Here is a 15,103-nt window from a genome sequence, read left to right on the forward strand (position 1 = left end):
TCAGTCCCTGGCCTGATTTGACATCTCGTTGATTTCTGAGACTGGCTCTGTCATCAAGTGGGATGCTACCATCCTAAATCACTAAATACCAAAAATGTAAATTACAATAATAACAAAATAATTTCTGCACTCGGTGTGTTGTTTTGATTTTTTTTTTTCCTAAGAACGCTGAATATTCATTCCTAGATTCCCATCTCACAATCTTATTGCTCCTGCTCTCTCTGTGTATCTCTGTGTCTGTCTGGATCACACCCTGTCCCCCACCCCGGTTACAGGTTACAGTACAGCCTCGATGTTGCAGACAGGCTGGCTGATGAACATGTGCTCATCGGGGTGTATGTCAACATGCTACAGAGCAACCCCGCACGGTTAGTGCAGGTTTGGCACCTTTGGGGCACCCAGCAAAGGGACCTTGCTCAGCCAAATGCTTTCTGTGTTTCTTCCTGGCCACGAGCTGGAGCAGCTCTTCATGAGCCCTAACCTGATATGAATGTGTTTGGATATGGGATATGTCCTCCACAAAGCTGAGGGATTGTGGCACTGGCTGCTGTTCTCTCTACTGAGGATTGCAAGGTATTGCCAAGTATTGCGAATAATTGCTTAGTTAAGAATGGCTATGCATATTGTTTGGGATACTGAGCTCTAGGCAGTGCAGGACTTGGTGGTGGTACAGAAATCTTCACACAACAATAATTAAACAAGCCCATGTTTTCAAGGCATTAATTTTTGAGATCATGTATAATTTTTAGCTTCACCTTCCTCGGAAGTTAGAAACTGTAATAGTACATAAATAATTAACTCATGATAATAATTTTCATACCTAACCTAGTGAGAGAAATTCGTATTGATTTTTACATATGTCAGGCGTTGCTTTTAAATCTGCCTGATTTCTGCATTGCTTGAATCTTATATACAAATTTTCCCTTCTCTCATTTAGACTCGGAGGTTTTAAATGGGTGTCTTGAGCATAATTCATTGTTTCTGCTGGGTTAATTATAGAGCTTTGTCTCCTAAACCCATCAGCTGTCCTGGCACTTGAGATGCTGGTGTTGCAGCCTGCCATGCCAGGGAAGGGAAACGCTGCCTCACCTCTGCAAGTGCAACACAATTCCGTAGACTTTGCAGCCTGTGCCAGCAGAGTGGTGAGCAGGATATGGCCCTAGAAAATGTGGTGTTCCACCAAAACTATGCTCAGGAAGTTTATTTTGCTCATAGCAAACCCTTCAGTTTCCTGTGCTGCCACTGCAGAATATTTCCTGGGTTAGAAGGAAGTCTCTGTTTACTCCAGTATGTAGGAGGCAACAAGCAGCTTCATTTAGGAGAGTGAATGCAATGGTTCTCTGCAGTCTTAAAACATTCACTTCTGCATGTAGCTCCTGTTGAAAATGGGAGTAGTTTGTCATGCCCAGTGGATAAAAGTCTGCCTCCATTGTCCTGGATCTGCTTCTCTACTCTGTAGCCCACTGGAATGTTCCAGTGGTGGAGGGTTAAAAAGGCAAACTAGGTTTTAGTGAGGAAAATGAAAGCCATTTATCCTAAACAAAAACGTTTGCAAGGGGAATTTCATTCCTGAAGAAGCAGAAAATCAGGCTTCCAGAAATCAGGCTTACTGAGGAATATTGACACTGTGGCTGTGAAAGCAGTCGTTGCTCACCCATGACTGAGGATAGGAATATGCTGCCTGGTGTGACAGGGAAAAGGAAATGTGGCCCTGGCTACCATGAGTGACTTACTTTATATGGCTGTTCAGGAGGGGAGTGAAGAATGGACATGGTTTAGGGTAATTCTTGGTGCTAGGCTGGTTTGCCAGGCATGGCATTTTGGATGCCATGTCCAGGATTCATTTAGATTCAGTGAGGGCTACCAGTTCCTCCCGAGACCTCTTTGTGCGTGCCTCACCTCATCTGTACTGTTTTCATCCTCCAAATTTTATTCTTTATATTCCAACCTCAAGGCTTTGAGCCATCCTCAACAAGTCATAGCACCTTTGTTTCCAAATATTCATGTACAAATCATATGCCATGATATTCAACATTTATTTGGTTTTGAGAAATAAATGAGAGAGTGACTGATAATGACCTTAATTGTTTAAACTACTGATGCAAAGCATAGTACATAACATCTGATTACTGACATTAAATCACTGCAGTCACAGCATCCTGAATGAGAAACAATCTCAGTTATTTGTATAATTAGATTTTGACAGAAACATAGCCTAGAGGGACAGTCAAGCATCAGACCATACTGCATTGCCATTTTCTGCTTTGTTGGACTGAGACTGCTAGTAGAGAAATAGAATGGTTACATTTTGGTAAAAACAAGTGCAAAGTCTTGCCATCCTAAAGCTCCTGTGTGAAGCCAGTTTCCAGAGGAGTAGGTGAGACCTCCGCAGGAAGCTCAGCTTCTGCATCTCATAGTCTGGGGCAAAGCTGACCTCCTCCTGCCCATGCCCCAAAGTGGCTGGATGCAGTTTGCTCAGAACCCCACAACCTGTGTCTGGATGGTGCTGAGTTCAAGTTATTTCACCCTGTATCCTAAGGAGATTTGGTAACCTGAGTAAAGCATGCAGTTAACCAAAATGAGACAGCTTCTGATTTAGGGGAGGCTGCAGCTGGCCAGCTCTGCTGTTCGATCTGCCTGCAGAATACTACCTGCATCTAGCCAGACGTCAGATAATTCAAGTGCTTCTGGCAGCCAAAGCTGAAAAGAGGAATGGTTGTTGCTGGACCTTTATCCGCAAGAAAAGCCTGCAGAGATACCTCGTGAGCATAATACATAAAATTATCTGGAGAGCTGTATACTAACATTTCAAAGCAAAACAATATTTTGGGTTTTTTAGATATTGAGTCAGAGTAATTTATAGCTAAACATCAGTCTAATATATCCCAATACACCTTTGTTTCTGTTTTAAGTGCAGTTAGTATTTATATTTTGGGCTTTGTTGGGTATTTTTAATTAATTTAATTCCTTTTGGCTGCTTATCTTTATTTTTCATCTGCAGTTATTTGATACTGCAAGTAAAAGTACAAGTTTTCCTTTCCTTCTACCACAAGCTAGTAAACTACTTGAGGGTTTTTTAGAAGCCAGTACTCCAGAGCAAATTAGTGAACAAGAGGAAGAATTAATTCATTATTTATGGTAACTGTATGGGTAGAAAAAATAGCCCTTAGCCAGATGTTTTGAATGGTTTAATTGCAAATTCTTCTTTAGTATTGAAAACCAATATTTGATACTTCCTTTAGTTTATCTTTAGTGTCTGATTCTTAAAAAGAACTTTTAACTGCAAATAGTTTCCATTTTTGCAAGTTAGAGACTTTGCCTAGCTTTGAATATTAATTCCATATATTCCAGTCTTTTTCTTTTCAGGTACAGAAAAAAATAAATTAAAAGTAAGAGGGTATTTTGGTTCCATAGAGGGCTGTTTTCTGGGGGTTTTACGTTATACTGCATGGTACTATGTGAATCCTATTTCTGTATGAAAGTGCTGTGCTATTAATGTTTATTAAGGGGATGTGCAGAATTCTAGGTGGGATGGCTGGTTTAATCTTCCTTTGAAAGAGGAAAAACATTCAGAGACCAGTTACTACAGAGGAAAGGTGTAGACATTTAGCTCCCTTGAACTGAGTTCGTTTTTGTGATTATTCCCACTTAGCTCGACTTGTAAAATCTTGGTGATTCTGAAGTAAATGGCAAATTAACAGTAGCAGGGGACTTATATGATTTGTCTTGTTTTAAAGTGTCTTAAAACCAAGCCAGTTTTGAAAGTGTAGCAGTTAAACAGTGCTCAGAATACATTTGGTGTGTTGCTGTTAGGCCTTTTTTTTTTTTTCTTTTACAGCCCTTAGGCTTGGAAATCAACCCTTAAATTTGTCCATATTTTCTATAGCAAATTATTTACTTAGCAAGGGCTTGTAGAATAAGAGCATGTCATGAGGAGTGGACTGATACTTCTCTTGCAAAAATTTCACAAGACTTTCCTAACCAGTGGTGACACAGTTGTAAAACCAGCAGGGAACATCCACATCAGTTATTGCTGGGTGCCTGCTGCAGAACAGACTGGTCTGACACATCTGAAACCTGAGAAATAGCAAAGATCCTTCAGAGTCTCTTCTTTGCCCATAGGGTTTTCATCCTTTGTTTGCGGTTTTGAGATCCCTTTTTCTACTGGAGCTGACTTAGACCATAGAAGTCCTATAGTACAGGAGCTAATATTGGATATTCACTCTGCATCTAAATGGTGACAGGTGCCAGACCAATTATTACTAATAATTATAAGGTTTTTAAAGAAATGGTCACTAATTGGAAGCAGTGTTTTTTAGAAAAGAAGAAACCTCAGTAGGATATTTATATGCAAAATGTCCAGTTTCTCTCAAAAGGATTCCTGAATTATTCCCCTGGGGTCCCAAATTCTGCAGACACATTCATAATATTTTAAACCTTTTGTGTATGATTGCCTTACTGTATCACTGTATGGTTGTCTGTGAAGTTGGTGAAGTAAAACAGAAGTGAATTACAGTAAATCTGAGAACACTGAGACAAAATTCTTGGCAATTGAGGCTAATGCTGCTGTTCATACTTCTGTGCTTAATGGTCACATAGAATAGGTATATTCCAGAAGTAAATTTCTCTCAGACATTGAAATTTAATTTTCAAAGCTTTGGGGTTAGTGATTTGCAACATTCATAGACCAAATCTGACGCATTGCTGCATCTACTTTATGACCTCCAGCCACACATAAATATATATCAAAGGTATTAAATACAAGTTAGACGCAAAAAGCTGCAGTGGCCTGGTTCATTCAGTAAAGCAGTTGGCTTAGGTGTTAGCTCACATCTCAGAACTCTGGTGCAGATTGTGTTATGCCAACAAGTGGTACCATAATCCATTTTTCCAAGATGGGTACGGCTGCACATTGCCATAAAAAGGAGAATTGGTGCTGAATGCTTGCTGCTTTCACAACCATCTGTTAGGATGCAATGTTGTAGTCATTGTGGTAAAATTAAAAATTAATTAAACTGTCATAAAAGTAACCCTTATTACCCAGTTTACATAATTTTATGTGTCTGCAAGAGTTGCTCACCCCGTTCTTTTTCTGGATGACATACTAGTACAGTAAGCATGAGTATGTAAGAAACAGAACTGTGTAAATTTAGAAAAATGCCTTTAGCTTTGGTCTTTCCCAAAGGTATATCAGTTAGCCCACCAGAATCCCAGTAAGCATAAAATTAAGTTGTATATGTAATAAAATAAACCTAAGCAAAACCAGAAAGTCAGTGTTCATCTACCACCAGAAGTCTTACGTGCAGTCTGCAGCACAAGTTTTATTTACACAGAACCTCTCTGTGTCTCACTTTTCAGAGCTTTACTGTTTTTCTAAACTTCATGTTTGTGGTCTCACAGGTTATTATCAGAATGAGAAAAAGATGATGTTTGCCTCTTTTCTCTTGCATCAGTAAGCTGTAGCAAATCCACCTAACACCCAGCTTTAGTTTCATGATCAGTGAATACCAACCACTGCTCATCTTTCAAACATAACTTTTAAATCCCAATGGATTTAATTAGGCCAAACAACACATGTGCACTGTAATTCCCTGAGGGACACGGGGATATGAACTCAATGAGAAGTTTTAGAGAAATATTCCTTTTAAATATATCAGTTCTTCAAAAGCAGAGCTTTTGGCACAAGTACCATTTTCCTCTGGAAGATTTTTCAAGTTCACAGTGCAATTTCTGGGGAAAAAAAAATCAGAATAAAATCCCATGCCCAAACTCTTTTGAAGCTCATTTGCCAGCAACCAGTTGCATACCCAGAAGAGCTTGGGGGCAGGGAGATTTATTCCTGATTCCCTTCAGCCAAAAAACATTACACAGTTACCAAAAGATAAGAAAAGAGGCCAGACTTGCCTCTGTTTGGGATAGTCCACAGGCAGCCTTGTATTCCATGTGGCAGTTCCACAATCCTCTCACCTCTTCTTAGGGACTTCATTTTTTTTCTCTCCTATATATACTAAAAGTAATGCAGTATAGAATTCTAAAGCACAGGATTATCCCTGGTCAACTAAGTCCTCTTCAGATTTCGGGCTTTCTTAGTTTATTAGTTTTGACAGTCTGCAAACTACTTAATGTTTAGAAATAGTGAAGGTTCTCACTGTATTACCTTTTTCCTGCTCATCTGACTAAATAATAGCTTCCATTTAAAATAAGGACAGCTAGAAAAGCATTAACCTGAGAGAAATATTTGCATTTTATATTTCAGGGGAGAAAAAATAATAAGGTGTAATATTTTAAATGAATTCAGCATATTTGCTATTAAGTTTTTACACTTGTTGATTACAGTCATGTGACACTGTGAAGTCTTATTCCCAAATAGCAAGAAACCAAGAATAAAAGAGAAAGCCTGATTATAAATTCCTAGATCAGTGGTTCCAAAAAGTGAGCACGAGACCTTGGTAAGTGCCCTGCAAAACTGTCCTAAACACTGTTTTGTGGTGCAAATATGACAAATCTACAGTTTTTCTTGACAAACACCAAGGCTCCTGCTAATCCACCATCCAAAAAGCAATCAGTCTTCCAGGTGATGTGACAAACGTGAGTTGCTAAATAAATGTTGACTGATGGTCCTACTGATGGAACCACCTCCCAACCCTTTTTGGGCAGAGTAGTGTGCAAATTGCATCCTGTACACCTTTTGCGGGGTTGCAGACCAGTGCAGTTTTCCCCCTAAGGGAAGGCAGTGCCCAGGCCCTCAGAGCTGACCTTTCTAGGGAAATTGCTCTCTTCTTCTCCCCTTTGCTCAGTTAACATCAGCTGTTCTTAATTTGGTGAAGGTTTTCTCCTTTCTTCTGCCGTGTGGGGCGTGAGGTGGTGGCTGGCTGAGGCAGTGGGTGTTTTTGCTGTGTGTAAATCTGTCTTCCCATTTCCCCTCCCCCTGCGCAGCGTCCTTGACAGTGCGAGTCGCCTGGATGAAGAGCACAAGCTGATCGCCAGGTATGCAGCAAGGCTGGCAGCAGAAACTTCTTCATCAGTAAGTGTTTTCATTAAAGGAAGGTACTTTCCTTCTGTTGTGTTCCAGGGGCTTGGCAAGATCAGGGAAATTACATCTGACAGTCTAATGATTAATGGATTATTTTTCCCTATTCTTTTCATCAGAGGCTGTTATGCTTTAATAATAACACTTTTATGCAGTCCATTTAATCCAAAGAATCCACATACTAATGCATATAATCTATATACTAATGCAGTGGTATTTAAATAATTGCATCAAAGGGAGTCTGACATCTTGAACTCAGGAAAGACTGTAAAATATTGTCTGGACTAGCTTTGGTTAAAGGTTAATGATTTACTGCATTGGAAAAATGGGGTGGTGAATCCATTTTACACTCTATCTCAAATATCACAGCCACTAGGCCCTTAAGTACTAAGGATATTAAAGAATGTTCTTCAGCAGGATGACTGTAATGACCCCCTGCATTAGCCCTGGCTCCCATTTTCATTTCAGAGCAATGATTATTCTGCTCTCTGTATCCAAAGATAGAAGGTGATGACAGGCTAAAACCTCACTAACTGCATTCAAGAACAAGAGGGAATGAAGCAGGAACCTAATCAAAGTATATAAAAACTTAAATGGTACATAAAAGGTCAGCCTAGCTACTTCTTTTCGATCTCAGACCTTTTGATAGAACAAGGGACTATGAATAATAGTTAAGTGAAAAGCAGCTGGTCTGGAGTGCCCAGGAACATTTTCACACTGAGATTTTCACACTGTGGGGTCAATTGAAAGGGTGAAATTGGGCACCACACATTGTGTAAAGACACTGAGTTACATTCATGCCAGGTGAAGACAAATCTGCTGCCCCTTGCAGATGCTGTCATGGAGATTCCACACTACCTTCAGCTGCCTGGGAAGAGAGGAGTGCTCCTGTTCTGCCAGGCCAGCCCAAATCAATCCTTTCAGACATGTGACGCAGTGTTTCAAATTTAAGGCAACCTATAGATGATGGTCTTACTTCTGAAAGACAGCAATTCTTCATAGGAATGTAATTTCCCATTAATAATGTCTCAGGTTAAAAATCAGTCGACATCGGTTCCATATTACGTGTCCTTGATGTGAGGGAAAAAAGCATAAACAGAGCTGGTTTAAAGGAAAATACTGAATTTCTTGTTGCCATCCATCTTTGCTCTTTGAACAAAAGAGACAGAAGAAAAAGAAAAAGTTTCAGTAGAGAGAAATCTTTCCAAAGAAAAGAGTGACACCCAGTAGGGGCTGTGGAAATTTTTAAAGCTTTGCTAATGGTCATTCTGGATTTTAAAAAACTAAATATATTAGTAATGGTGGGCATTCAGGATAAAGATCCCGATTCCTCCTGTAGGAGTGATGACATCCACCAGTGAGCATCTTCTTTATGCACTCTTCTGCTTCCCTGTGGTTGATGTGTTAATGTGAAAATGTATCCATAGCAGAAAAATTAGTATGTGGTTACAGGAGAAACATACTGTCTTTTTCCCACTGACAGTCCTAATCTTTGTTAGGTTTCTTAGGCTATTGAGATGTGTCTTCATCCTTTTTGTGGGGCAGCCTCCTGGCAGAGATGCCTGGCATCACATAAAATAGCCCTCCAGAGTTAAGCTTCTCAGGGCTTGTTGTGGTGAGGAACCCTCATATCACAGCAGTAACTCAGCAGGGTGTTTTTAAATATTTAATTCTTTCAGGCTGGAGTTAGAAGTAAATGGGTATCTTTCATAGTTGTGAAACTTTTAGATCTTCTGCCCTGAGTTGTCATTGTTACAATACTGAAATACAGGGGTGAGAGCAAGGAAAACAATAACTGATTATTGCTGATGAACATGCAAAAAGAACATAGTCCAATGAAGCTGTAATGAGCACTGTCTAGTTTGGTGAGAGACAAATTCTCATCTCATTTTATTGGGGGAAAAAAAGATTTTGCTGTGTCTAAAGGAAAGAGGTTTCCTGAAGTATCATGAGATACAGGAAAACTTAGCTAAATGGGCCACACAGCTGGACTGAAAACTGAGCACTGCTTTCAAACTGAAAGTAAAACCGTACTTTCAAGAGAGCGAAGCATCGCTGCACTGGAAACATCCCGTTCTTCCTGGAGGCAGACACTGGTTTTTGTTACTCTTGTCTGTAGCATCAATATCAAGAGCCACGTTACAGCAACTGCCTGCAGCAGTGTCATTGCCTTTTATGATAGGTTCAGAGGAAGCTGCGTGAAAAAGCAATGAATGACAGGATGGTAAACACTGAGTCTTATTTACTCTAGCACTTAACTCTGCTTTTGCTAGCAATGGTTCCAATACTGGTATGAGCACAACATGAATGCTCTTTTTTTAGTGTAGGCAAGCTTGGTACTGCACTTTCTGTAAACAGATTTCACAGAACAGATCTGTGTTGAGCTCATGGTGCATGCTGGCTATTCCTCTTTCAAAGCAACCTTCTCTGTTTTACAACAGCAGCCGAGTCAGCAGAGAGGGGCATCAGATATCTCCTTCACCATCGATGCAAACAAACAACAAAGGCAGCTGATTGCAGAGCTTGAGAATAAAAATCGGTAAGGATCCACTAAGCACCTGGTTTTGTTCCGTCCCATATATTACATGTATGTTTGTTTCTTAGCATTTCTTACCACCTACACCTGAACAATGTGTTTATACAGGCACGTACATCTCCCCCTACAAAAAAACAGAGCACAAAAAGATACATACAATAGGATAAAGGCTCTGAAATCTGTAGCCACTCCATGTTTTCCTAGGTGTACTGTCCAATGAAATAATATAATCGTGTATACTTTACTGTTTGCAGCTGCTGTGTGTTAAGAGTTCTGAAAAAAACCTGTCCTGTTTCAAAATTGGATTAACTTTCAGTCGGATTCTCAGTAGCACTATCACATGAAATGATAAAAGGATGTCACACTTGTAATGTTATGCTCCCCTGCTTTTATTTGGGAAAAAGATGATTAAAGCTCTTCAGAATACAGTCTACCTGGGAGAGGTTAGCAGGAAGATTAGCAGCAAGTTAGACTGCTCATCAAATGAGACAGGAGGTAGAGATATGACCGAGACTGAGAGAGAGTGTCCAGGAGAAATAGGCCAGCCGGCCCCAAAAAGGAGTGATGCCTGTTTGTTAACGGCAGAGAACCTGGCCCTGGGTACCAGACTGCCTGATGCCATGAAATGTATGGCAGCAGAGCTCTGCTTTTAGTGCCGGACCATAAAACAGAGGCTAGCCCAGAGCAGATGGTTTCCCATTCCAAGCTCTGCACTGCCTTCTGTCACCGTATAATGAGCACCACCAGCTCGTCTCGATTTGCCTTTGATAGTTCGAGGCTGCCTCCTGACCGTCTGCTTCCAGCACATTGTGGAGAAGAGACAAAATTCACAGAGGTTTCAACCTTCTGTGGTGAAGCTTTGTATTAGCCTTTTGACAGTGCTCCAGGGCTCACAAGCCAGTCCTAACAAGTCTTGTTAAGGTGCTTTTCTGTGAATTATCAACTGCTCTCATATCTCTGCTTCCATTAAAAGTATTTTTAAGGGCTAAATATTTTCTCTGATACTCCACAATGTCCAGAAAGGTTACTTTCATTCCTTTTAAGTTCATGAGGTGCTGGAAATGTTCTTGGTGAAGAATTAAAAGGGAGCAGTTCAGTAAAGCTTAGAGCTATTTTATGTCTACATCTGTTTTTTGGGACAGTTTTGAAGAATGATTTCCCTTTATGGAAAAATCCTGAAGGTTATTTAGAAAATATCCAGAACCCTCTCCCATTGCTGAGGCTTCTTTGGTTGGCTGCAAACAAGTCATTTTACGTGCATCTTCACTGATTAAAAACTAAATATGGTCATACTTTTTCACCTCTTGCAATGTCCAGGGAGCTGGTTTTGTGGAAAATTGTTGACTTACAGTCTTCTGCTTATTCTCCTCCCCAAGAGAAATCCTACAGGAGATCCAGAGGCTGCGACTTGAACATGAGCAAGCGTCCCAGCCCACACCAGAGAAGGCCCAACAGAATCCCACTCTCCTTGCAGAGCTCCGGCTCCTGAGGTAAATCCACAGCAGTAAAACCTCTGGCCTTGTTAGGGGCCAACCTGTCCTTCTCAATGAGAGAAGAAATAAAAGATAAGCCTGGCTAATGGTTTTGGAGACTTTTTTAAGTCAGCCAGTGTGTGGTTTTTTAATCCATTTTTGGTGCAGCCATTGTCCTAGAAGTAGTTAAGCTTACGCTTTAAACTGCGTGCAAGAGAAATCTCACATATTACTCCTCTACATTAAATTATGTGTATTAGTATTTGCAGAGTTAGGTCCTTAAGTCATTTGGAACAGGTCCCCACAGGCTGGTCCAAATGCCATTAATTATATGGGGGAAAATGTTCAGAACAAATGCCTTTACAAGAATTTCTAGTTTATGCTGAAGGAAATACAGAACTACATGAAAATACAGCCAGAATTAGATGTTAATCTTTGGAACTGTCCCTTATGTGTTGAACTCTTAAGGAGAAGTCAGTGCTCTTCATGATGCAAAACCAGGCTGCAGAATGATCCTCCCTGTCACATGGGGGGTGAAGAGTAATGTCATCTGCAGCTGCTGAAGATTTAGAGGATCCTTCCTCCAGTTATCCCACCAAGCTAAAAACATTAATATGGATGTGACTACATGTCAATTATGATACTCTACATGGATTTACTGATTTCCATGTATCACATTGAAATGCAATTGTCATTGGCCCAGATCCATAGTTCTCTGAAAGTTCTGAAGTTCACGTTGTGAAAGCCAGATAGAGAATCCAGTAAGAACTGTTCAAAATGCTCTAGATGAATAGAGAAGCAAGTGTAAGCACTTCCTTTCCAGTGAAACAATGCTAGATTACTCTGTCCCCTGACAAAAGACCATTTTTTGCCATTTAACCACTCCTCACACAACTAATTTTTTAGTGGTCTGATGCATATCCAAAGAAAATTACTGTAAGAATTTTTTTCTTTACAAATACTTGGTAGTTTTATTATGGAGTTTTCCACACAAATGATTCACAAAACATTACTTTGACTTTCCAATCTAAATACAAATTAGCTTCTTCAATTGTATGAGTGATTATAATGTGTAATTACTTCTAGAGATTTACAGGCAAGTGACGTTGTGTGAGGCATATAACACTGACTGTCATGAAAATGTGTACACTCTAAAATATACCAATAATGTAGCTCTTGTCCATCAAACCAAAAGTCTATTTTCGTCAAGTTTAGCAAATCAGCTTTCTATGTAGTAGACTAATACAATTCATTATACTTTAAAAAAATGAATGATTGCGCAGTGTTAGTAGGCTGACTACTGAACTTTTCCCTCTTTTCAATTTTTATGTACATATTAAAGCATAATACCCTTATTTTATTTTCTTGATATGCAGTGTCCTTAGGGCAGTGATACTGAATTCCTCAACTATAGCTTCCCTGGTTTAATATGCCGTGTGAGAATCAGAAAATAACTTTTAATCTGTGGGTCTGAACTGCTTTGCATTTCTTAAGGCCAAAAGTCTGACTTTGGATTTACTGGGGAATTTTGACATAACCTCAAATTTCTAGACACTTAAGATGGCACAAGGCTGTTCTTGTGTGTAAAACAGCAGGACTCAGGGTAGCAGCCCTGATTTATGCCCGTTACCTTGCTGATTTTTCAGGCTTGAAGCACTTAGGGCTGTAGAGCAATTTTAGTTCATATTGTATTAAGAAATGCTGGAATCTGTAAATCATGTGGTGGTACCTGTCCCGGCATCTTTCACAAGCTGCTGTAGTGTGGCACTGAAACGACATCCTGAACACAGCATTCCTTCACATTACCAGTGCTGTCTTGGAGACAGGTTGGAAAACCCTTTACTTCCAAGAATTTGCTCTGGAGAAAAACCTCAGAGGAGTAGTCTGTACAGTACACACTGCTTAGATCCTCTCTCCTTGTGGAATGAATCTAAAACCCAGCAGATCTCTGTATTAGGACCTGCCACTTTGAATTGCACAGACCTTATTTTTGTGAGCAGTTTCTTAAACTCTGCTGCCTTTGTACAGTTCATAGCATTTCCAACCATTATCAGTCTGGAAGAGAAAAACCAACACAGGCATTTGGTAGCAGGAAATAGATCAGTCTTTTAGAAGAGTGAATGCAACCTGGCAGTGTTACTATATGATCCTGTTATAGAGGTGAGAGATAGCACACGTGAGCAGTCCTGTAGAAATCAGTGTTGACTATATCTGTAGTTGCTCGCTTACAGTGAAGGCTCAAAATCAGGATTTCATATTGCCCTAAATACAGGAAATGTACTTATGTCTTGTTGGTTCCAATGCTTTTCCATTTAGGATTAAATTGTCATATTTTGTGAGTAGTACAAGGCTAACAAAATTCTGTTTGTATGTTATTTGCAATGCAGTAGAGTATAAAATATATCTAATGTTTCTTTTTCAATAGTAATGTTAATTAAATTGTAACTTCCAGGAGGCAACAATTTTATGTTGGTTTTATGTTGGGACCTCCCACAGTTTAGTGATTTAACATGTGCAAGTGCTGTTCCCCCGTCCTGTGCTGAGGATCTTGCAGAATCAAAGCTGTTCAGATTTATGGGGACACAGAGAGACTCTGACACATGGAGTGGCTCAGTATTCCCACTGTCACACAACCAGCACTGGACTCAGTGCAAAGAGCTGATTTCAAGCAGTTATATCTCTACTGTGGGATGGTCTTCTTGTTTTCAGGAAAAAAAAATGGAAACAAAAGCAGATCACTGTGGGTTTTTGTCTGAATTTCTGGACTCTTATCTTCTCTCATATCTCACTGTGTTCAGTGCCCCTGTTGTAATTTCCTGTCCTTCAGGGCATGGCTTTAATTTTTCCTGACAGCTAGTGAGCATATTGACTAGAGAGTTCCAAAGCTAAAAATGCCAGGCATTTCCACAGGGGAATATAACACACACTTCTTTGAACCTCATTTGTTCTTTGAAGAAGGGTCTATGTCAGTGTCTCTTTTCCCTAATCACTACTCAGTCCCACGAGGATTCCCAGTCAGAGGGAGCTCCCTAGCACTCACATAGCCACATTTCTAAGCCCTGTGCTCAACTCATACAGCGTGTTTGCTCTCCTGTGGTCTGTAGGCATGTATCCCACAGTAGGGCTGGGAAAATGATGCAGTTAAAAACTGCTGCTACTGTGAGGGGTGAGCTCTGATGAGATGTGCTTGTTTCTCAGACAGCGGAAGGATGAGCTGGAGCAGAGGATGTCTGCTCTCCAGGAAAGCCGAAGGGAGCTCATGGTGCAGTTAGAAGGCCTCATGAAACTGCTGAAGGTAAGGAGCTCCACCTGGTACCACCAAGGAAAACACGAAGTGAGAGAGGAAAGGGAGAATATGTAACCACTGAATTCTGCAGAACCTGTTTCTACACACAAAATTTGGCTGTGTTTCCCTCCCTTTTTATTTTTTGCTTTGTTTTTTTAATTGGGGGGTTTCAGATGGTGGTCAGATAAGGATGTTCCTGTAGCAGCACTGCATTATCATAGTCACCTACTGCTAAGAGGAGTAAGGAAAAGAAGAAACTGTATGGAATCACTAGGCTAGTTCTTTAACTTTGCCCTTAAGTTAAAGTTTATTTAACTTAGTTGCTGGTTCTGTCAGATGAGTCATTTGACAACCACATCTACCTCTCCCACCTCAGAGATGCTTTCCCTACAACACTTGTTTTCATTTTCACGGATACAGAAGCAGGCCCTTGTTAAACAGATGAAACATGTCTCAACAAAGGATCTCAGTTAAGAAGGAAGATACCAAAAAGCATGTACATTTTTAAAGACAGACTAGGGTAAGATGGAAGATGTGTTCTTATTTACAGCCCTGTTTTACCTGATGTGCTTCAGGACAGACACACTGGAAGAAAGTTCCCTGAGCAGCATAGGAGTTTGTTTAGTTGTTGTCTGTGGCAGATCGAATGAGTTCATGGAAATTCAGTGCAGCTTGGATCAAATATGGCTGAGATAAGAGCAGAAGGAATTTCACTGAAATCCATTAAGCAACATGCCTCCATTTGGATGCAACATGCATCCATTTAGATCCTTTTGCAT

The 15,103-nt window shown here is 40.2% G+C and overlaps 1 protein-coding gene across 9 annotated transcripts in view; it reads left to right on the plus strand.

The window, feature by feature from the left end:
* DTNA (dystrobrevin alpha) overlaps nucleotides 1-15,103 on the plus strand; it is a 221,268-nt gene that overhangs the window by 184,557 nt on the left and 21,608 nt on the right. For 5 of the 9 annotated variants that reach the window (XM_033080078.1, XM_033080157.1, XM_033080240.2 and 2 more), the window contains 5 exons: nucleotides 276-368; nucleotides 6,937-7,024; nucleotides 9,472-9,569; nucleotides 10,943-11,056; nucleotides 14,237-14,333. In XM_033080078.1, the coding sequence (XP_032935969.1) occupies nucleotides 276-368; nucleotides 6,937-7,024; nucleotides 9,472-9,569; nucleotides 10,943-11,056; nucleotides 14,237-14,333 (490 nt within the window). The remainder of the gene's footprint in view (nucleotides 1-275; nucleotides 369-6,936; nucleotides 7,025-9,471; nucleotides 9,570-10,942; nucleotides 11,057-14,236; nucleotides 14,334-15,103) is intronic. The other 4 variants (XM_033080318.1, XM_033080487.1, XM_033080400.1 and 1 more) reach the window with 1 other exon arrangement.

This window comes from Catharus ustulatus, chromosome 1 (assembly GCF_009819885.2).
Source record: "Catharus ustulatus isolate bCatUst1 chromosome 1, bCatUst1.pri.v2, whole genome shotgun sequence".
NCBI classification, from domain to species: Eukaryota; Metazoa; Chordata; class Aves; order Passeriformes; family Turdidae; genus Catharus; species Catharus ustulatus.